Source organism: Hippocampus comes, unplaced genomic scaffold (assembly GCF_001891065.2).
Source record: "Hippocampus comes isolate QL1 unplaced genomic scaffold, H_comes_QL1_v1.1 scaffold176, whole genome shotgun sequence".
NCBI lineage: Eukaryota > Metazoa > Chordata > Actinopteri > Syngnathiformes > Syngnathidae > Hippocampus > Hippocampus comes.
In genome coordinates, this window is record NW_017805826.1 from 1,722,969 (window position 1) to 1,744,660 (window position 21,692).

The 21,692-nt window shown below is 41.7% G+C and overlaps 1 protein-coding gene across 3 annotated transcripts; it reads left to right on the forward strand.

Moving 5' to 3' along the window:
* Positions 1 to 73: 73 nt before the first annotated feature.
* On the forward strand, positions 74 to 20,940 carry LOC109526116 (zinc finger protein DPF3-like). 3 transcript variants are annotated; one of them, XR_002170274.1, is made up of 11 exons: positions 74 to 166; positions 10,978 to 11,138; positions 11,924 to 12,034; positions 14,438 to 14,562; positions 14,872 to 14,967; positions 15,062 to 15,122; positions 15,502 to 15,543; positions 15,647 to 15,787; positions 16,521 to 16,634; positions 18,236 to 18,979; positions 20,784 to 20,940. XR_002170274.1 is itself a non-coding variant. In XM_019887176.1 (10 exons), exons 1-10 carry the CDS (start codon positions 135 to 137, stop codon positions 18,409 to 18,411), a joined length of 1,059 nt encoding a protein of 352 aa, XP_019742735.1. In that variant the 5' UTR covers positions 74 to 134; the 3' UTR covers positions 18,412 to 19,587. The 3 variants fall into 3 exon arrangements, 2 of the variants coding, with proteins under 2 accessions (XP_019742735.1, XP_019742736.1); XM_019887176.1 differs by lacking the exon at positions 20,784 to 20,940 and having other exon boundaries at positions 18,236 to 19,587; XM_019887177.1 differs by lacking the exon at positions 20,784 to 20,940 and having other exon boundaries at positions 11,927 to 12,034; positions 18,236 to 19,587.
* Positions 20,941 to 21,692: the final 752 nt, after the last annotated feature.

Consider the following 21,692-nt stretch of genomic DNA (forward strand, 5'->3'; position numbering starts at 1 on the left):
CTACCAGGCCACGCCCAATGAGCACATACCGCACGTCTATTGGTCGACGAATACATCCCGAGCTCTGATAGGTCAGTTTCGATAGGTTTCCCTCAGAACTGCAAGACGCCGATATTGCATTACATTGTAGCAAAATGGCGGCTGTCATTCAGAATCCACTAAAAGCGTAAGTAATTTAGACGTTTTGTGTTAAACTGTGATTAATTAATTTGTTCCCAACTCGCGTGGTACAGCTAGCCGTTCGTGCATGCTAACCATGGTCGCGAGTGTTCGGCCGCTACGGCTGTCTAATTTCATGTTGGTGTACTTCTTGCATGGCAAAGTAGCCTCGATATAGTTGTTTTATTTTCACAAAGATTCCACCGTGTCGACTGCAAACGTGACATTACCTTGGCACAAAAGCAGCTTCTTCGGAGAATGTCGCCTTCCTCAGCTATGTAATTTTAATTTAACCCAAGCAAAGTGTCGACACGGTGACTCTCCGTTGCTTTCGAACGAACTGAGAGGCGATTACAAAAAACTCGGTTGCTTTTTGTCAAGCGACGCGGCGGAATATCAAGTGACATTCCAAGAGTGCTTTCTACTTTTGCAATTTGTCGACATGTCAACTTTGGCTTGTCGGAGCGCAGACGTGGTCAGGAGGAGGAGGAGGAGGAGGCGGCGGAGGCGGCATTTTGTGTTTGCATGCTCGTTGGCCAAATCGACCAAAGTGCCAGCACAGACAGACACTGGGGAGAAGACAAATTTCTGCCACAACATTCTGTGCAATTTTATCCATGTTCATCCCGCCAATGCTATAGTGCTCCACCTTATTTCTTTCGGTTATCCTTTGTTCACACGCATTGCCTCACTGGTGCACATAGAATCCAGAAAGCAGGTCTTTTTCTTCTTTAACTATGATGATTTGCACACTGAGTCAGTTCATCCTCCTCCTCTCCCTCCTCCTGTTCCTCCTCCTCCTCGTGCAACTAAAGCAACCGTGCTCCACTGTGCCTTTAAGTAGAGGAGTGCGAGAGATAAGCCTGGTCTGGTCCAGGATCCTGGGCCCATCTGTCAGAGAGATGCTCCAACAGGGAGGAAGTGTTGGGTAGAAGCGGGAGAACCATCTGCTCCTCCAGAAAGAGGTGTCCCTCTGGCTCTATCCTTAGTTCGGAGCTTGGTGGACCTCACCACACCTTGCCCCGTCACCATTGTTGCCAGTGCGCATTTCCTTTTTGCCCAGCCCTTTTCAACTGTTCTTGTGATTGGATTGTTCATCAAATGCATGCGGCCCACACAACATATGGGATGTGTGTCGTATTCTGCGGTTCACAACTACGGGGGAGACAAGCCCACGGTTGTAATTCAACATCTAATTTATGGTCTGTAATGTCTGTCATCTTGTTCCACGCATGTAGGTGCTGTTCTATGGTCATTCTTAGCAGGACAACCCCCACCGGTATTCCCATCGAGCAGAAAATCTCACCTAAATCTGTTTAGTGGCCTGTGCATTTATTACTAGCTGTGCAATAAGCTCTATTTTGTTGGCAGCCAAACGGCTCAAAGCAGCACTTGAGGTTAAGACCCGAACAAAACCCTATTAATACTTTCAATTTTCACATCACTTGTGTTTTTTCATGGCTAATCTTGCTGGTTTTCGAAGCACAAAATTCCCAGTGTATGTTATATTGTTATCAGGTGTCAAGGCTGAATTATATATGAGGGCCACACTTAACAGAACAATTACGAAAAAGTGTTACGAATAAAAAGTTAGATTTTATTCATGAAAAAAAAGCCTGTCACAAAGGAAAAAAAACTCGTAACATGTGTGTAAAGTAAAACTCTTAACAAAAAAATGACGTTGCAGGAATGAATTTGTGGTTAAAAAAAATCCCCAAAACAACTTGTGATGTGAGAATAAACTGTATTTTTGAGGTACAAAGTCAGTTGTATGAAGATGTTTTTCTAGAGAAAGGGCATAATAGTGTTATTACAAGAGTACTTTTTGTGAAAAAAGATGAAAAAATATGTAATATTACGACAACATAATAAAAGTCATACAAATAGTTTGTTTTGAAAAAGGTAATTTTCATAATTGTCAGTCATCACATTAAGCTGCTTGTACGTATAATAGCGTTAATGAGACAAAACTTTGTTTTTGACATTCACCGTCCTCCAGATGTTCTTAGATAATTAGTACAATTTTCCTCGTATGTACAGCATTAAAAATATTGCAAAAATATTAGTTATTGGTAAAAAGAATGCATTTTCTCACAGATTTTCAATTTTATTCTAATATATCTGAACTAATATTCCATATAAAGTTGGTATTTTACCCTTCTACTGCCCAAAGACAGCTGGGATGGGCTCCAGCACGCCCACGAACCTCGTGTGAGGATAAGCGGCTCGGATAATGGATGGATGGATGGATTGATGATTATTCCAGGTCATACTTTGTTCCTATAAACTAAATATAATGAAGGGTTTTAATCCGCTATTACAGGATTCTGGTTTATGACTTCATTTCACACTTTAGTCTGATTTATAATTAAAAGCACTTGATGCTAATTGGATGTTGCTCCAGAGAACCAGTGTCACCCTTTTCTGTATTAAGACCATTCACTTTAGGGAAATAGTTTGAAATTGGGCTGGAGAGATGGTGGGGCACCCATGATGGGAGGTCTTTGTTGATCGGAGAGGACAATCATCTCTGGAATCAGATTAATGTGAGGCTTTGAATATGAATTGAACAAAGTTAAGCTTGTCTAGATATTTTTCATGGGCACATCTTCCGACTAGAGTGAAATCACAGTGGGCAGATCCTGCCCATATGCTACATTCCAACCAAGTGATAAAACTCAAGTTTGGTTCGCTTGTTGTATGATTTGTAGCAGTAAACTCTCATCTGTTTTCTTCATGAGGTGTATCGACATTATGACTGTCGGCTTTGTAAATTGTGACATCGTAGAGTGACACAGTGTAACACAGAGGAACACACTAGCCAATGGAGGATATCACACCATGTATATTCTTTCTCGGCTTGTTGTTTACTTCAAGAAGAAGAGAAGAAGCAAATGACAATTCACCCAATGAATGTTTGAAACTATGTTGGTTTAACAACTACATCTGAAATGTTAAACCAACTTACAGATCACTTGTTTTGGCGCCCTGTAACTTTTGCTGATGAAATTTGGCACACTAATCAAAAGAACATTATAGCCATTGTGGGACTATGCTATAAGTGTGACAAACACACATTTGAATAATAGCCAAATAAAACGGCAATCTGTGTTCTGCACACAAAAACCCCAAAAAATAAATACATAAAAGTCTGTGGCAGCCATGGTAGACTGATGAGTAAGAATCCTATTGCGTCACCCGTTGGGATACAATTCACTAGCCACAAGCCAAGAGATCAGAAGAAAGATTGGTATCCACTCATGTGGTGTTACGCCATTTGTATTGTCATTGATTCAATGTCGTTTAAGAAGGCATTTAAAGGTTTCATCAGAGCTGATCTTTTTATTGGAACTTGATTGTTTGGCTGAACTACTTTTACGGTACATATAAATACAAGGGGCCCTTGATTAATGACAGTCATTCAAGGTTGTGAATGGTACTCGATGAGGTACTTTGCAAAGTGGATTAAAAATATGTTATTGCACACATATTGTGCCACATAAATTATCCAAATGTCCACAAATCAATGTGGAAAGGAGTCACTAGAAAATGTTTGGAAGAGGATGTCATCAGATTGCAGGAGAAGAAACACTTAGTTACTGCTATCGTTACCATTTTTAATTCGAAGGTTTTATATTATGGCGTGGAAGTGTTTTTCACCCAAATATTGTCATATTTGTCGGTCAGTAAGTCACATTTTTCATTTTCCTGCGACTTATACTCAGTTGTCACTTGTATTAAAATTAGAGCTCGGACTGGCACCCAGAATTCTATTTCCCTAATCATTCTTGACTTTCTGTGCATTACCTCACTTTTTTTCCCCACCAAATATTTGCCAGCTTCGAAAAGATAGTTGAAGAAGAAATGGAAGATTTAGCAGCAGTAGTAGACAAGCATTATTGCCAATGGCCACCTTCTTTATAGTACGTTCAAGAAGTTGGTAACATGTATTAACCAACTGTGGAAAAAGTGGATGAAGAAAAGGAAGCAGTATTTGTCATGGCAACAAATGTGTGATTCATGCGGCATCCTTATGCCACAACACCAAAAGGCGCAATAATTGATTAGGATTGTACTTTTTGGCCACAGTGCAATGCAGGATTCTAGTTAAGGTCAGCCATATTAAATTGAAAAGAAAAACGTTTCCGTAGTTAGAACAAAGTTTCTTCCAACTCCTTTGTTTCCGTCAACACGTTGAGAAATTCACTGTGACGCCCTAACACCACTCAGAGGGTGTGTGTGTGTGTGTTCGGAGAGTCTGAGCACAATCCCCTCCCATTAATTTCCAAACGCGACCCATGTTATACAAACCTGTTTTCATTTGTACTGCCTGGTGCACCGGACTCCGGCACTCCAATTTTGGGGCACTCTTAATAACCAAATGGCACACTTGAACAAACGCTCTGATTTTTCGAACGGTTTAAGTGAAGCAGTGCACGCTCGGAGCATATTTCCAAACGCATCCACTAATTAGGGAACAGGGATTTTGGGGGCACGTCCGAGCTATACTGTTATGTGTTTCCTTTTTTGTTCAAAAAATAAATACATAAATATTTCCATCACAATTGCATGATGCAGTGGTATGATCAACTACAGTTGGTACTGTATCGCCGAGTACTCAAATTTAAGTATTGGTACTCGGTCTGAAAAAAGTAAAATTGGTGCATCATAGATGACTAGTACTGTGCCTTGTGTACAAATTCTGGTTACGTCGCTGCCATAGGAACAGAACTTGTCATGAACCGAGGATCCCTTGTATATGCAAACAAACAATCGAAGTGGCCTTGGTGGGATACATCATGGTTATCTACAACCATGCGTACAGTATGTCAACAATCCTCTCGACTGCAGTTTATCGATCTCCACCCTCTAGCCGTCACACCTGGGGTCGCAGCCGCACTGTGGTAGAGGTAACATAGTGGTGCAAAAAAGTAGCACGGCTTAGTTCGGTTATTTTGAGAAAATTTGCATGTCATACCAATGTGAAAGGAGCTGTACTGCCGGTTAGTAACATTGTTACTTTGAATGAGTCACGTCTGCTGTTGATTGGTTCTGTCGCGTGGTGATCTGTGGTCTGATTTAATGCTGTTCATTTTCTAGTTGTTTCCTGTGGTTGGTTGTTTTGGTGTGGTAGCTGCAGTTTCCTGCGAATGAGCTGTGCGTCTTCACAAAACCTCTCAACAAAGTACGACTTGTCCTCTGGTTTGTGGGTTGTAGTGGCGTGTGTCTCGCTGAAGAGTCCCCACGACAAACTAGAAATGCAAAGCGACATGCAAAATGAGCGTTGACACATTGTCACATTACGGGCTGTAATGGAGGCAGACCGCTGACAGGAACGCACTGATAGCGGCGGTGTACGCTGGCTATATGATTAGCTTTTGTTCAATTTCATGCACCCGCTAACTGTATGATGCGAAAGCTGAGTAGTACATGCCACAAGCGGAGCTGAAAGGCTCACTTAACCATGACTTGGTTTTGGCGCTGTCAGGCTCATGGGAGTGTGACAAGAAGAGATTGGGTTGGATCAAACCACTTCATTTGGTGGAAAAGTTAAAAAGGTGTGCCAGTTAGCTTATTGTGAACGCCACCATTCAGCACTCATATGTTACATTTGTGTCAAGTTTGTGTTGTGTAGTTTGCCTGTGTTCAAAGTCGATGACAAATGTTGCAAACTATTCTTTACAAGAAATACCGTATTGTCAGGACCATACGACGCACGGCATTAAAAGGCGGAGTGTTGGTTACGGGTGCTATTTCTATATTTAACAAACAAAGGTGCATTGTATTATTGGACGGTGGCATGATAAAAGGTACGCTATCTTAAAAAAATAAAATAGCATGCATACACACTCGCATATGCTTTTAAAAAGGCAGCGAGAGCAAAACTAAGTTCGGTTGTAACTTATTGACGTATTTCACAATGTACTTTTTTTTTTAAATGTATTTTTTAAAATCAATCGTGTAAGCTAGGAGTGTGCGGATTGGTCGAGAGAATGGTAATGGAAGCCAAACGAGGCCGGCAGAGCAGCAAAATAAAGGATTAAAATCTCCAAGAAAGTGTTTTACTTAATCTATCGCAGAACATTACATTTCTACTGCAGTAGGAGTGGAAGATGGCCAACTTTTCCTGGCAATCTGCTGGATGTTCCTGCGCCATGGTCATCCTTGCCTGGATGTCCGGACCAATGGCGCCGTTTCATGAAACAAAAGCACCGAGCACCTTGGATTAGTTGATCTTGAATTCTCTTGCAGCTGCTCGATTCCCATGATCCTCTGTGTAACTGATAACTTGCAGTTTAAACTATTTCTTAAGCCTGTCTCTTCGTAGGTGCCGTTTTCGGGATGTTGTTTTGCACAATGCACGTAACGGCACTATTTACACCTACTGGTGGCGTGCGTGCCTTTAGCGTCCTATTTCACGCTCACCCTTCCCACATTAATGTCCGCACGCTGTCCTCAGTTACGTCCGCCTTTCCTCTAGATAAGCAGCATGTCGGCGCAATATCAGTCAGTCAAGCGGATCCATGATCCAAGTCACACAGCAGCATTCGCAGATTTTGGAAATTGTTGCATACACAATGCATCATTAGGGACCCCATCCATTTTGGAGAAAATTTAAGACTTTCATGTGCGTCTTATGGTCGTGAAAATAGGGTATTTCCATTCCGGTGGCTACAGCCCAAAATATTGCTATTACTTTGCCCTATGACTTTGCCCTGTTGTTCAAGTGAGGAGACAGAGCAGAGTAATTTACATTTTGGAAAGTAGTGTGTTTGCTGTTTTCCAAGAGACAATGCAGGGTAAACCCTTGAGGGTGTCATTCTCATCTGAAGAGGGTGGCTTAAAATTAGAAACATTCTCCCATGTCAGGTTTGATCAAAAATGTCACCTCCCTAAGTTCAGAACAGTCAGACTTCAGACTTGAAATTTTCATTGGGGGGGAAAAAAAATCCCTGAAGTGCTCAATCAATTTTCATTTGACTACATTTTTGAATTACAGGTAAAAATGTAGACATGTTAAGTTTTTTCTCAGCTCTGTTGTGTACCATCCTGAAATTTAGGTCAGAGGTCCGGTTGGACGTGAGAAATGTTGATTTTTGCTCAATAAGACTGTTGTCAATCATGTAGAATTTGATTAGTCTACAAGGTTGTGTTGTCTATGCCTTGAGGGGCTGGCGGTGTCATGGAGCTCACTACTTGACAGCAAACGGGAAAGTCAGTCAAGCCCACTTGTGCTGCCATGGCTTGCTGAACAAAATTACTGTCAATGCAATGGACAGTACATATTTGGCAGGAGTTCCAGATTCAGGATTAGAAATGCTAGTTTGAGTCGGAATTATGCCAACTTGCTATGTGAGGCGATTACAATTCAGAGATCGACTGTGCGATTCGATTATCGGTGCTCATTTGGGTGTGTCAAAGTCCCTTGCATGCATTGTTCCGCTACATTTATTGGTGATGCTTTGCTGACATCATTCCAGTTCAATTATGTAGCCAACTCCAAGCAACCGGTTCATCATAACAACAAAAGCCTCGCTCACGATCAGCCTAGCAACTGATGATGCGGGGTGAGCTGATCAGTGGCTCACTTGAATGAGACAAACGCCCCCTCAAAACAGTCTTGAGGCATGGTCAAAACAAAGTGTAAGGTGTACTGTAAATCTTGATCCTCAGGCTATTTTGAGAAAAGCCTGTCACAGAAATAGTATTTAGACTGAGCAACTGTGATGTCATTTTCAGTTGACAGAAAGTGGAAAAATGGCCACCCTCTGTGATGGGTGAAATTTGCTGCTTAACTCATATTCCACAAAAATAATATTGAATCATTTTTAGACGAGTGCAGACTCAGAACATACTGTAAAGAAAAGTTTGGGATCAACTTCCACTTTGAGATTCATACCAGTGGTACTTTGGGATTGTCTTTACATGAAACCGATTTGTTGCCCAAAAAAAAGTTTGGGGGATCGCTGGACTGTGCTGGAAAAAGTCATGTCAGTGATTTAATCCATTTCGGTTCGACTTTCATGACGTTAGTTGACTACGCAAAATCTTTGGCTGTTCAAGCCTTACTCCCCAGCCAAAACCAGTATTTTGCATATGTTAGTGAGTAAAAGTGAAGCAGCGACAGTATAACTTTATAGCCCCTCTCTACCACCTTACAAAGGGTTAGAAGATTCACCGACCGTGCAGCTGGAGGGGACTCTTTCCCTGCACCAACCCAAATACTTTTAACCACATATTTGTTCTCTCAACTTGACCCCCCGCCCCCCACGCCTACAGTGAAAGGCAGTCGCTGAGCCTGATTAGTATCCGGCGTTCAACTTGAGTGGTCTCAAGAGCTGCTTCCATGTGGCATGCCTTTTGAGTGCGCCTTCAAAGCTGAGCCCACTTGAGGGACCATTTACAGCCGGTCTGTGCTTTTGTAAGCTGATATGTCATGTCACGTTCCATCAGTGATGTGTGCTGATGTCGAGGAATGGCAGTGAAGGACACAGCCTGGAGTTTGATGTGCATTTGGAGATAAGTGTCACTTTTAGGGATGCACATTCAAAGTTCCATGATCGACTGTGTCAAATTAACAATTTATTATTTTTTAATATTCTTTTTAAAAGGTTGGGAGAGTTTCTGCACACAATTCCAATTTGGTCCCAGCTAGTATATACTGTATGCATGTTCTTTATTATTTTGAAGCTTTTTAATCATTATTTAATGGGGAATTTGACAGTATACTTCCTCACTCATGTATTCAGATGTGGGAAAGGAGAGCGACAGTTACCAATGCCCTTTTCAGCTGTTTATTGAATATTTGGAGAGCAGTAAAAGCATAAACACAATGAGCACACTCCTCCGAAAGATTCTCTCTACCACGGCTCCTGCCCAAGTACTCGTTCTCAAAGGGCCTGATTTTTTTAAAGGCACATATCTGACACAAAATGTGACCGTGCATTTGGATTCTTAGCCCCAACTCCGTAGAGCCATCTTGCTCAATCTGTTGGAGCTGCCGAACCTTTCTCCTGCTTGACGGCATCGAAACAGCACCTGAAAACTCACTGATGTTGTCAAACCATTCCACAGACCTCTCTTTTGTTCCCATTTTCTGTACTATTCTTTTTCTAGTTAATTTCCCTTGGTGTCATATTGGCGCCCTTGTTTACATATTTGTCTATTTCACCCCTGTCTCAATTTTACGTATGGATGTATTTCTGAAGTGTTTTCTAACTGCCTGTTTTAAATGTGCCATATAAATAAAGCCTAACATACTTAATTACAGAAACAATGTGTACAATCTTATCTATACACTTGCATTTTTTTTTTACGTGTGGGTGTGTTCAAACATGTTTAAAAAGTGTGTTGTCGTGAGTTTAGGTGTTTTTCGATAAGTTGGAGTTTTCATACCTCTATGTACAGCAGGTGTTAATCCATTACAATTAGGTCTGTAACGTATATTATCAATATGTAATTTTTTGACCTGGAACAACTCTCATGCATAGACACACCGATTATTGTAGAAAATAATACAATACTCTCAGTACTCGCGGAGTCATACAGTCATGGATTACCCACCCACCGAATATCTAACCGTCCTAAATGTTATCATGGATGATTGAGAACATGCATTTATAAATCACATTATTTAAGCTAATAAACAAAGGCATATGCCTAATCATTTGGAACACAGTCCGGATTGGGAGGTCTGACTATAAGTGATCAAATAGTATTTATTTTTTTGCCTCTTGTCGTCTTGGAATCTAGTGTACCTGTGACTCTCGCCGCTTGTTAGCCATGGCCTCACACACTGTGGCTTTGTCCGAGCCACAGTGTGGAAGGCTTTGTGCGGACAGCATTCCTGACGCGACTGTTCATCTGCTGCGCATTGTCTTGTCAGGAGCTAGGGCTGGAGGCGGAGAAAGCGGGTGAGAGCAGGACAAGCAAGCCTCCCGCCTCCCCAGGTCCACTTAACGATTCCAGACTCGACTCGCAGCCGTCAGCTCATTAGTTTGCCTTCAATATGTCTGTCTTGCTAATGTCGTAATCGAAAACATGTGGAAGAATCTTATTATGCCACGCCGATGTGGAGATGCCATGTTGCAACTAACAACGACCAGGAGTCATGGTTTGGCCTCCCCCGGTAGACAACAGATGATAGAAATCGAACACGTCGTACTTATTCACGAGCCCCAGCATTTACCATCCATTTTTGACATAGTTAAATTAGAACCTGCCCTTGTGCGCACCACTCGGCCGGGATTAATTAAGTAGGCTAATTACCATAGCAGGCATGTGGCAGAGATTGAGGGTTTGACTGTGAAATATCCTTCGCCATCCCACTCTGAATATTAACACTGAAACGCTGAGGGACAGCCAAAGTCTCAGTGGTGCTCAGGAAAGTGGAACTAAGTCCGAGAGTCTTAAATGCTCTCTCGTCACCGGAGACACTTAATATGGGCCAGGCGGGAAACGAGCCTGGCAAAGAATCTCTCAACATTTTCATCAGTTGTTCAAGTAAAACAATCATTGTCCTTTTTTATGCTAGTCATTAGCAATTATTCTTTTGGCTTTTTGTTTTTAATCTAAATATTTATCTTAATTTAAATGAACAAAATTAACTTTTTTTTTCCCCCCCGGAAAACCTCAGCTCAACTTTTGTGTTGACCCCACATTATTTATATTGATTTGCTTTGCTCCTTTTGCCTAACGAATGCATGTTATATCAGCCAGTGTGACTTTAAGTTAGTGAAATGACAATTAAATTCAGTAAATATAAAATAAGCTAAATTCCTTTCTTGTGGCTAACCTTATGGGGCAACCACTTTTCAGATTGGGTGACCAGTTCTACAAGGACGCCATTGAGCAGTGCCGCAGCTACAATGCCCGCCTGTGCGCCGAACGCAGCGTGCGCCTGCCATTCCTGGACTCACAAACTGGTGTGGCCCAGAACAACTGCTACATATGGATGGAACGCCATCACCGCAGCCCAGGTGGACACACACACAGGCACACAGACTACAATTTAACAATTACTGAAACTACAATTCTTTATGAGGTCATCATTATTCATAACATGCATAGTCTTTCGAGCTGGGTGATATGACAATATATATCGCAAAGAAAATGCATAGCAATGCATCGTGTTATCGTCATTTGTCATCTGTAACAAGCTGGAATACCTCAAACAAGTTTGATTTGATGGGCAAAAGCTTTCACCGATCAATCTTATGCTGCGCCACTGTGGTGCAGTGGGTGCGCGCGTGTGTGTGTGTGTGTGTGTGTGTGTGTGTGTGTGTGTGTGTGTGTGTGTGCGTGTGCGTGTGCGTGTGCGCGGGAAGGGGCGATCCCGGGAGGTTGGTTGAACGAAAAGTAGATCTTCGGTCCAAAAAGTTTGGCCACCCCTGGTCTACATCTTGCATAAACTAAAATACAGCGAACGACTAAGAAATGGACTGATTGGGAATAATAATTATGCCTTATAATGTAAACATGATCATTTTTAATATATATATATATACACACACACACACACATATATACACACACATATATATGTATATATACACACACACATATATATATAAAATTGTGTATATGTGTGTGTGTGTATATGTATGTGTGCGCTTGGTGTATGTATATGTATATGATGATTTAGGAGGACTTTATGTATCTTTTATGGTTGAAAAAGATCTGCCCCAAAACAAGTTGATTAGCAGGTACTCTACTCTCTATTGTGCAAGTATTCAAACAGTCTTATTTGTGTTCACTGGTTAAGCAGGGGTGGCGGCCGGGCAGATGTACACGTATCCGGCTCGTTGCTGGCGAAAGAAGCGACGGCTGCACACCGCCACCGACCCCAGCCTGGGCATCTTTGGTCTCAAGCTTGGTAAGTTTATCGCCCGTCGAGATTCACCATCTTTCTCTCTTGTTGGCTCTTTTCAGTGTTTATGTGGAATAATCTCATTAAAAGTACAGTGTAGCTCTGCATTAGGGTGGAGAGCAAAAGAGGCTGCCAGTCATTTTTCCACCCAATGAGCCGTGGCCATGTTTACCCGGCTGTTGAACTTGTTTTGTGAAGAGAACATTTAATTAGATTTCCCGCTGCTGAACGCTGGTCCACTGCAGCGTGTATTCAATAATAAATGTTCTGGAATAAAGTTAGGCCTTCTCCTGGCTGTCTCTTGAGACATTACATTGAGCCTGCGCCTCGATATTCTCTCACTATTTTGGTCAGTTTATTGTATGTAGGTGTGATTCCGATCGTGGATCGTTATTGTTGGTCGATGTGTGCCCTGCGATTGGCTGGCAACCAGTTCAGGGTGTACCCCCAAGACACCTGGGATAGGCTCCAGCACGCCTAAAACCCTCATGAGGATAAACTATTCAGATAATGGATGGATGTTTGTTAGCGCTTGTAACTACTTTTATCTCCTTGTGTGTCTTACAAGCAGTTTCTTCACTCATTTAACTTGTTTGTGCGGTCTGAGGCAAACCTGCTGGGGTGTTTCCACGAACAAATATTTAATTGCAAACCCAATTCCAATGAAGTTGGGACATTGTGTTAAAAAAAATGATTCAATTAAAAGATGAAACAATGATTTGCACATCATGTTCAATCTACATTTAATTGAATACACTACGAGGACAATATATTTAATGTTTAAACTGATAAACATTGTTTTTCACAGAGGATCATTTTCTTGGCTGCAACGTGTTCCCAAAAAGCTGTGACGGGTGGCAAAAAGACTGAAATAGTTGAGAATGCTCATCAAGCACCTGTTTAGAAAGGCGACTTAAGTATTTTTTTTCTTTCAAATGTATTTTTTAACTGGTGCGACTTATGCTTCCGATTAGCTTACAGTCTGGAAAAATACCATTCCCTTACAATGAAAGATTCCTCCGATGCTCTCCGACCTCTCTGCAAAGCCTCCGAGAAAAGCTAAACTTTCTTTGGTGTCAATCACAGACACTTATTGTGCCAGGTGCGTACTAACTCTGAATCCACAAAAGGTTGGCCTTAACTGTACATCTACAACAACCTGTATGGATTTATTGAATCTTTCTCTGGAGCCAGCACAAAACAATGAGCTTGTTCTTAGGTTGAGCTGAGATTTGTCCATTCTATGTTTTGGAAGTCAAACACAAACTGGAGAGAGAGCAACTCAACAAGGCCTTTGTTTCCCAACCACATCTCATTGTTGCCTTTTGTTTTCCACTGAGACAGCCACCCCTCCCCACCTCCCCGCCTTCTACCAACAACTGTGCTGTGTCAGGGAGAGCCCAGCAGAGGCGACACACACACACACACACACACACACACACACACACATCGACTTACACGTCGTTTAGGATGCTAAGCACGTTGTGCATCTGGCCAGAGGTGGATCAGCACAAGGGAGCCGCCAAAGTTGTGCTCTGGCTAGCGAGCTTACTGTCCTGCTGATGGTGTGGTACTGTGGCTTGTGCTGCATGCACAATCAGTTCCGTGCTGCAGGCGGCTGCCAGCTCTATTTTTAGCCCACCATATCCCATGGGTGAGTAGCGAGGGAGGGAAGGTGGGCCCGTCTCGTCGCGGAGAGTTGAAAGTCAGACACAATGGTGTGGGGCTGCAGTGGAGTTTTATGTCTGTTTCTCACCTATGCAGCCTTCTGTTGCTTGTGGTGCAGGAGGCATGTTGGGTTGCAGGGGGGATGGTTGGAGCAATGTAGCTGAAATGCGTCCTCTTGTCCGACCTCCATAAAGCATCTGCATCGCCATCACTGGTGGAGAGACTTTTCAAATAAGATGCACAATGTGCGCCTCAGAGCTTTTAACTCATTCTCCACCTGCCTCCTCCGATAAGGTTTTTCTTGGGAGGCAAGATCTGCATGACGTGCTCAGGTCCAAGTGATGCATCTCAGGGGTCCCCGAGTCAGCACAATATCGAGAGAGCGCAACATCGCCTTTCCTTCTCTGAAGAAATTCCATAAGCTGCGCATGAAAATAGTGGCTGTGACATATTTGTTGTTAAGGAAACGTACACAATAGCAAAGAGGTGCTCAAGCAAATTGCGACTTGCTTTTTTAAGTGGAGAGTGGCTGAAAGAGACAATAAACGGACACATGCTGATTGAAAGATCACTTGCAGAGTTCAATGATTTCAGCCTTCTGTGGGGTGAAAACACCATTTGGTGGCACACACTCCCGCACACAGTTTAAGCTTTGTGTACAAAATCAGTTGCAGTTTGGATTGTTCTTCATATGTTGCCTTTTATTTGTTTTATGTTTGTTTCTTTGCTTTTATTTGGCAGACAACGGCCTCATGTCCAAGGACACATTGCCCACCCAGAGCACAACTCTCGAAGCTCTGCTAAGAGGTGAAGGTCTAGACAAGAGGAACTCCAGGAACGATGAAGAGAGTTTGCTGGAGATCCAGGTGCCTTCATTGAGACTAATCTGCTGTGAATGTGAAATGTGCTCAATCAGTGAGCGACCAGCAGTGGTTCACATCACCCATACGGTATCGACTCAGCACTATTATTCAAAATATGACCATCAAAGTGCCACAACCCATCTCTTCGTTTTCCTCCACAAATCCCTGATGTGATGTGATGTTCTGCGATTTTCACAACTTGGTACAGTCCAAGCTCAAAATTCTATCTTTAAATTCTTATCGAAGCTTGAGCAGACCTTAACCAACTTGCCTGTTCAGACCGCATCCTCATGTGTATTATTCTCATGTCAGAGAGTCCTCGAGGCAGACGCGGCAGAAGATGCTTTCAATGATGACGACGACTACGAGGTGGACACGCCCAAGAGGAGACACCGAGGCAAAGGAAGGGTAAGTGACTCAATTACAAGGTGACGTTTTCAATGTGTGCAGTCTACTGCTCGTATGTTCAAGATTAAGTGGGTGGTCTCGTGTTTGTCTCTAGGGTCGGGGTTCAGGCCGGAGGAAGGCTGAAATGGATGATGACAAGCCATATGTCTGTGACAGTAAGTGGACATTGAAGCAGCATTACATCCTGTAATTTTGACCTTGCATGTGAGTAACTGAATCCTCATGCTGGGTTTTAACATCTAAACCAATTTTTATAGTGTGAGAGACCTCACGCATGATGGGGGGTGGGGGTTGCGATTAGCAACCTTTCAAAAAATTGTCCAATAAAGGTTATAGTAGGGTATGTAGGAGTCCTCATTGTTGAATGATATCTAATGTGATTTTCACAGGCTGAAATGCTATTGTTGTCGGAGGCTCAACTATCCTTTGCATGCAAGTGGATAGTGGAGCTCGGGGCTTATTCACGTTATACTTGTGACTACAGTACATGGACAACATTTGCTAAAGCTGATTTTATCATCTTTCCTTTTCCAGACAGATACAAACAAAGGAATAATTCCAAATCATCAACCTCAGGTAAACCGACTTAGTTTATCAATTGCTGTGTCTTTGCATTTTAATGTGTTTAGATTGAAGAGTTGACAAGACTCATTGCTGTGTGTGCATGTGTGCTTGACAGTCTATGCGAAGCGCTATAGGAGCCGTACAGGACTAAGCTACCACTATAACAATTCCCATCTTGCCGAGGAGGACAGAGCCGAGGAGAGGAGCTCCGTCTCATCAAGGTCTCCTTATGTACAGCCCACTGACAGACACAAACGTAAGAACTGCTGTCACTAACTCGCTTTGCCTTTCGGTGCTGAAAGTGTGCAGTGAGTCTTTTTCCGAAAAAGGTTTGATGTGTTCATCTTTATTCTGGTGCCGCTTCATTGACGTGTCTTCTGGCGTTCCACAGGGGAGCAATATGACCCAATATTATTGACTGTCTGCTAATGACCTACCAGCTCCTAGATGCAACTCCAACAATTAGAATATCTGTAGATAGCATTTCATGTTTTATTTTCGACATATTAAATGTCAGTACAACTTTCCACAGCTAACTCAACTCAACTCTAAAAAAGTAATTAGATGAGTGGTCAGCGTGTCTGCTACTCAGTACTGAGGTTCAATGAATTAACTGAAACAAAAACATAAAAACATTTTTGTCAACAAAATAAAAGCCAAACTGGGATTTTAAAAAATGAAAAAAAAAAAAAAACGAAAGAAAAAGAACAGCTGAGAGAGGCTCCAGCACCCCTGCAACCCTCGTGAAGATTAGATCAATTTCAGTCTTGTGTTGGATGGATACAATTCAATATATATATATTTTTTTTTGGGGGTGATAAACTGTTTTTTTCACATTTTTAATCGATACAACTGAGATGTTGACGATGTGATGTGGCAATAATCACATTTGTGGAAAAGTCGTGTTGATTGATCAAACGTTGCATGTCATTGAGACATTTTTGCTGAAGTTTCTTTTTTCTTTTTTTTTATATTAACGTTTCTCTCAGGTCCAAAGGCACCGAGCGGGGCCAGAATTCCCAACCGATACTGTGAGAAATGTCAGAATGCCAACAAGAAGCTTATGAAATCTGGCTCCCCCTGCACAACCTGCCAATGCACACGTGAGTTGGAGCATTTACTGCTCTGTTTATTGTCAGACCTTTCCCCCTTCTGTCACCACCTTCTGTGATGTCATCTCACCCGAAAAAAATAAACACGCTAAAAAAAAAGGAAAAAAGAAAACGGGTAATGCTTTTGATGCTCACTTAGCTGAAGTCCCACAAGATTTCACAGTCTCATCTGCACTTGAAATTGTACCACTCTTGTACGTTGTACTCTCGAGGTCCCACTGTGGATTTAAGGAGACATATTATGGAAAATGTACTTTAAGTGCTTATATATATAAATTCCCGTGTCTCTCGAGTGTCTGCCCAACCATCAAGTGTGTAATTAAACAACCAAGCACTATCGAGTCCATGAATATTGGGAGGAGGAGACAATTCTTGTCATTTTTGGCTCGAAACACCACCCCAATGCAGTTGAACTGAAACAAACAAGATGTGCTTTCACTGCAGACTTTCAGCTTTAGTTTGAGGGTTTAGTTTTCCCGGACCACTTGCAATTACACCACCAACCATGAGGGGTCCAAAGACATTGAAGCGCTGCCTTAAAATGTCTCAACAAACTATTATTTACTACACCTTTCACCTGACTTGGAAGTACAGCATATAACCAAGTTAAAGCTGAAAGTCTGCAGTTGAAGAACACCTTGTTTGTTCCATTTCAATCCATTGTGATAACGTAGAGTGAGCATTACTCTCTGGTAGAGGTCCCCAACCTTTTTTTTGCCCCACAGACTGGTTTCATGTCAGACAATATTTAAGCTCGGATAGATACAACAATATAATATGATATGACCTGCATGAAAAGTGTGGTACTTTTGAAACATAATAATAAACACGAATGATGACAGGAGGAACATCCTATCTGGCCGCAATATTCTCTGCTCGTTATGCTAACGTTTAAATGTGCCTTCAAAATAAGATTCGCCGCAAATCAAAAGTGCATGAAAAATACGACTCACCGTCGCTGCTTATTATGCGGAATAGTCTTGGTGCATGTGAATCTCCCGTTGAGATAAAGCCGTATTTGAAATAGGACTCCTGATGCTGTCTATTAAATGTAGCCTTCTCTTTCTTGAAAGTCGTAGGCTCCTCTTCTGTCTCCTGGCTGGGCCCTTTCCCCTTCCCGAAAAACACTTTTCAAAGAAGTTTGTTTTTTTTATGCCGTGACCGAGAAGCACGCATTCACCTGCGTCAAGAATGACATACTGTAGACTGATATAACAGAGAATCCGGTAATTTTTCAAAATAAAATATCCTTCAGATTCCGAAATGAATAAAATGGAAGGAATGTAAGTTATTCTTTCTGTGCCGCCCGGCACTGCGGTTGCGGACCCCTGCTCTACGGTATCTGAACCAGTCCTTCCGATTTCTTGAGTATTTGATGGAATAGCTGATGGCGTAATTGATTCGAAAAAGAAAAGATCGTTACAGACCAAATTGATTTCCATATTGCGTATCCAACTTTCAATTGTTTCAAGAGTCTCCTGGGAAGCTCTAGTCCTAGTTTGGAGTAATTCTTGGCAGAGGAAGGGCACGACCGCTTCCCTTTTGTCTTTCCATCGGACTCAATTTTGCTCCTCTTTTGTCCCGCGTGCCAGCTGACGGCGGCGAGGAGAAGGAGGATGGCGGCGGTGGCGGTGGCAAGGCGGGCGGCGCCGAGGAGCTGTTTGCCACGACATCAGAGAGCGATGCCTCCACCTTTCACGGCTTTGAGGATGACGACCTGGAAGAGCCCGCCGCCAACAGCAATGGATTATCCAGCCGACACAGATAGACACTCTCATTTTCCATCTACAAAAAAAAAAAAAGAAAAAAAACATCTGGATTCATCTCTGGCAAAAATCTGCTGCTGCTTTTTTTTTTCCCCCTCCTCCAACTTTTTGTTTGCAGAAAGCACAACGTGATCACTTCGGGACAAAAAAAAAAAAGAATATATAAGTTGTATTTTATCTACTGGATTTTAATTTATGAAAATTTTATTTATAAACATCTATAAATTAAGTCAACTAATGACTTTCAACCCCCTCCCCCTCCCCTCTTTGGAGCAGAAGGAGCATACTATTGTGTGAAAAAAAAAAAAAAAAACACTGGAACAATCAAAAATTTGAACAAAAGTAACTTTTTAACATTTGGAGGCTGTTTTGAATGTCATTGAAGAGCCTTGACTGGATCTTTCTGAAGGATCTCGCTATGACTTTGTTGTGCTCCGTGACACTGGATCATATTTTTTATTCAAACGTGAAGGAACCAGTGAACGGGCTGCCGCGAGCCAATGGCGATGTTTGGACATGAAGGAGTCTATTTATTTTCTTGATAGACACAAGCCGCGTAGTGAATGAAAGGTAAGCAGATGTGATGAAAATCATCAGCCCGTGAACACTGTTGCTCATACTGCAGATGTTTTTGTTCCCCCCGCCCCCTCCCATTTCTTTTCCCACTTAACGTTTTCACCAAGGGATACAGACAATTCAGTTTAGCTTGTCACAAAACACATGACATTGATTTCTGTGTGTGGGTCAATTCAAAATAGAATTTCAGAATGAAGTTGTAATTTCACGACACAAAAGTAGTGGCGGTGCCAAACAAGAAAACAAGTCCGAGAAATTCTTTTCCAGAATAAAGTTCTCGTTTCAGAAAAACACGTACATGAGCAAGAATTCACTCACAGGATAGACTTAGTAATTAAAAAAAAAAAAAAAAAAACCAATTCTTGTAACACTGACTATTTTCCTTCCAATATTACAACTTTATTCTTGGAATGCTGACTTTTTTCTTCATAAAGATACAGCTATTCTCGTAATACTGTGAATTGTTTGTCCTAACATTCTTTACTTATACAGTAATCGCTGGACTTGTGTAAGTCCTTAAATCCGAACCTTAATTTTCATACATTATTATTCTTTTTTTTTTTTTTTTTTTTTTAATAAAACACCATTTTGTCTTCTTATCACCTGGGTGTGGGGTAGCAGTCGTATTATTGCTATTACAACTTTTTCTCTTGTGATAGATTCTTTTTCCAGAACTGACTTTTTTTTCTTTTAATATGACTTTTTTAAAAATCCCAGTTATAATATAATTCCCTTTATATTGCAATAAAATGACTATTGCAGTTATTCCAATTTTTTCTTTTGGGTGGGGGGGGGAACACTTCTCCAAATGTTGCAGGTTTTTTTTTCCTTACAGCTTTATTCTTGTGAAATTAGGACTCTTATATTCTTGACAAATATGAGGCAACATGCTCACCAAGTGGTTTGCACATCAGCGTCACAGTTCGCAGGTTGTGACTATTACGGCCTTCCTGTGTGGAGTTCCATGGTGGTGTGGATTTTGTTTGTTTGATAGTTACCAGATAAATGGTAGATAAGATGGTTGGATGAAAATATAAGTCAAAATTTTCTTTCATTCGTTCATTTTTCACTCTGCTTGTTGAAGAAAATGTTGAATAGCCAAACCTCACGTGTGCATGTAGGCATGCGGAAAAGGATGTTCGAGCGAAGGAATGCATCTCTCCAACAACGACTTGCCATTTCTGTATTTATTTTATTAGGGCGGTCCACAATGGATGTGAACCGTGACCCTGTTTTGGAGCTTCTGCAGCTTCTTTGTAGTTCTGCAGTCATATTTATTTTATTTTCTTTTTCTTGAAATTATGACTATTCTCACTGTTCTGAGGACATTTCTGGTCATATTTAGTCTTTCAAGAAAAATGTAATAATTTAAAAAAGACAAACAACTCTAGCTTTCCCACATATAATTTTAATTTATACCAATGAATGCTCTTGAAAGATAAACCAAATTCTCCTCACATTGCAACTTTTTTGTTTCATAATACATAATTGGAACGTTCTCTTTTTGAGCTCAAGCTAAATCCCTGTGTAAAAATACTCCCTTGGTGCCACAATGTGGCCAAGGAACCATATTCATGTATCAGCGGGAGCTTCAGCTTGTCAGGCCATAGCTGTATCTAATAGGAAAAAGGGCGTTGCCGTCATCATGTGGCTTCCATGTGCAATTACAAAGCTTTTGGGGTGTTTATCAAGTACTCTTGGATTATTTTTTTTTATTTTGATTTTTTCACGATTGCTGCTATTCTGTGTATTCAAGGATATTGTGATGTGTGTCTAACTTGACTTTCCTGTGTTGTAGGAGCATTTGTCTCAGAAGAAGCAGACATAGTAAACACAAGGATTTAACAAGACTTCCTGTTTATGGGCCTAAATGTATGCAACGAGGAGCAGATGGTCCAACGTATGACTTCCAGGATGTTCCCGTGACCATGAGGAGCGCTCATCTCTTCACTCGAGAAAAAACAGGACCAACCACCACTTGGGTCAATTTGACCCAACTTTTTTGGGTTACTCATTTATCCCCAAAAATTAACTCAAAAGAGTAGCGTTGCGCAGCCCAATTTTGAGAGTTGTTTTGCACAAATCAACCCAGTTTTTGGGTTGGAACTGTGTAGTGAGACTGATCTTGACTTAGGGTCAACCTGAGGCTGACACTGGGATCTCATTCATTCTAAAAAACATCCATCCATCCATTTTCTGATCCGCTTAATCCTCACAAGGGTCGCGAGCGTGCTGGAGCCTATCCCACCTAGGAACAATTTTGAGTGTTCAATCAGCCTGTCATACATGTTTTTGGAATGTGGGATGAAACCAGAGTACCTGGAGAAAATCCACGCAGGCATGGGGAGAACATGCAAACTCCACACAGGGAGGCCACAACTGAAATCAAACCCAGTACCTTTGCACTGTGAGGTCAACACGCTAACCACTGGACCACCGGGCCGCCTCTAACAGTTGGCTTGAATATAGCTCAAATTGGGTCAAAAAGGGACCAACCCAACTTCTGGGGTTGTTAATTTAACCCCAGATGTTGAGGTTTTGTGGGTTATTGATTTAACCCAACATTTTGGGTTCAAAATATAGTGTAACTCAAAAACTTGGGTCGGCTTCTTGTTGACCATATTTTTCAGCCAAATGTTTTTAGAGCACTCCTCCTCTGTGCCAAGGGTCTTGTTGAATTTGTTATTCTCACATCATGCAAAAACGT

Excerpts from the sequence above, each read along its gene's own strand:
- LOC109526116 (XM_019887176.1), top strand. The coding sequence starts at position 135 with ATGGCGGCTGTCATTCAGAATCCACTAAAAGC. Across the intron at positions 15,544-15,646 it reads TTCCAAATCATCAACCTCAG|TCTATGCGAAGCGCTATAGG; the intron begins GTAAACCGACTT and ends TGTGCTTGACAG. Across the intron at positions 15,788-16,520 it reads GCCCACTGACAGACACAAAC|GTCCAAAGGCACCGAGCGGG; the intron begins GTAAGAACTGCT and ends CGTTTCTCTCAG.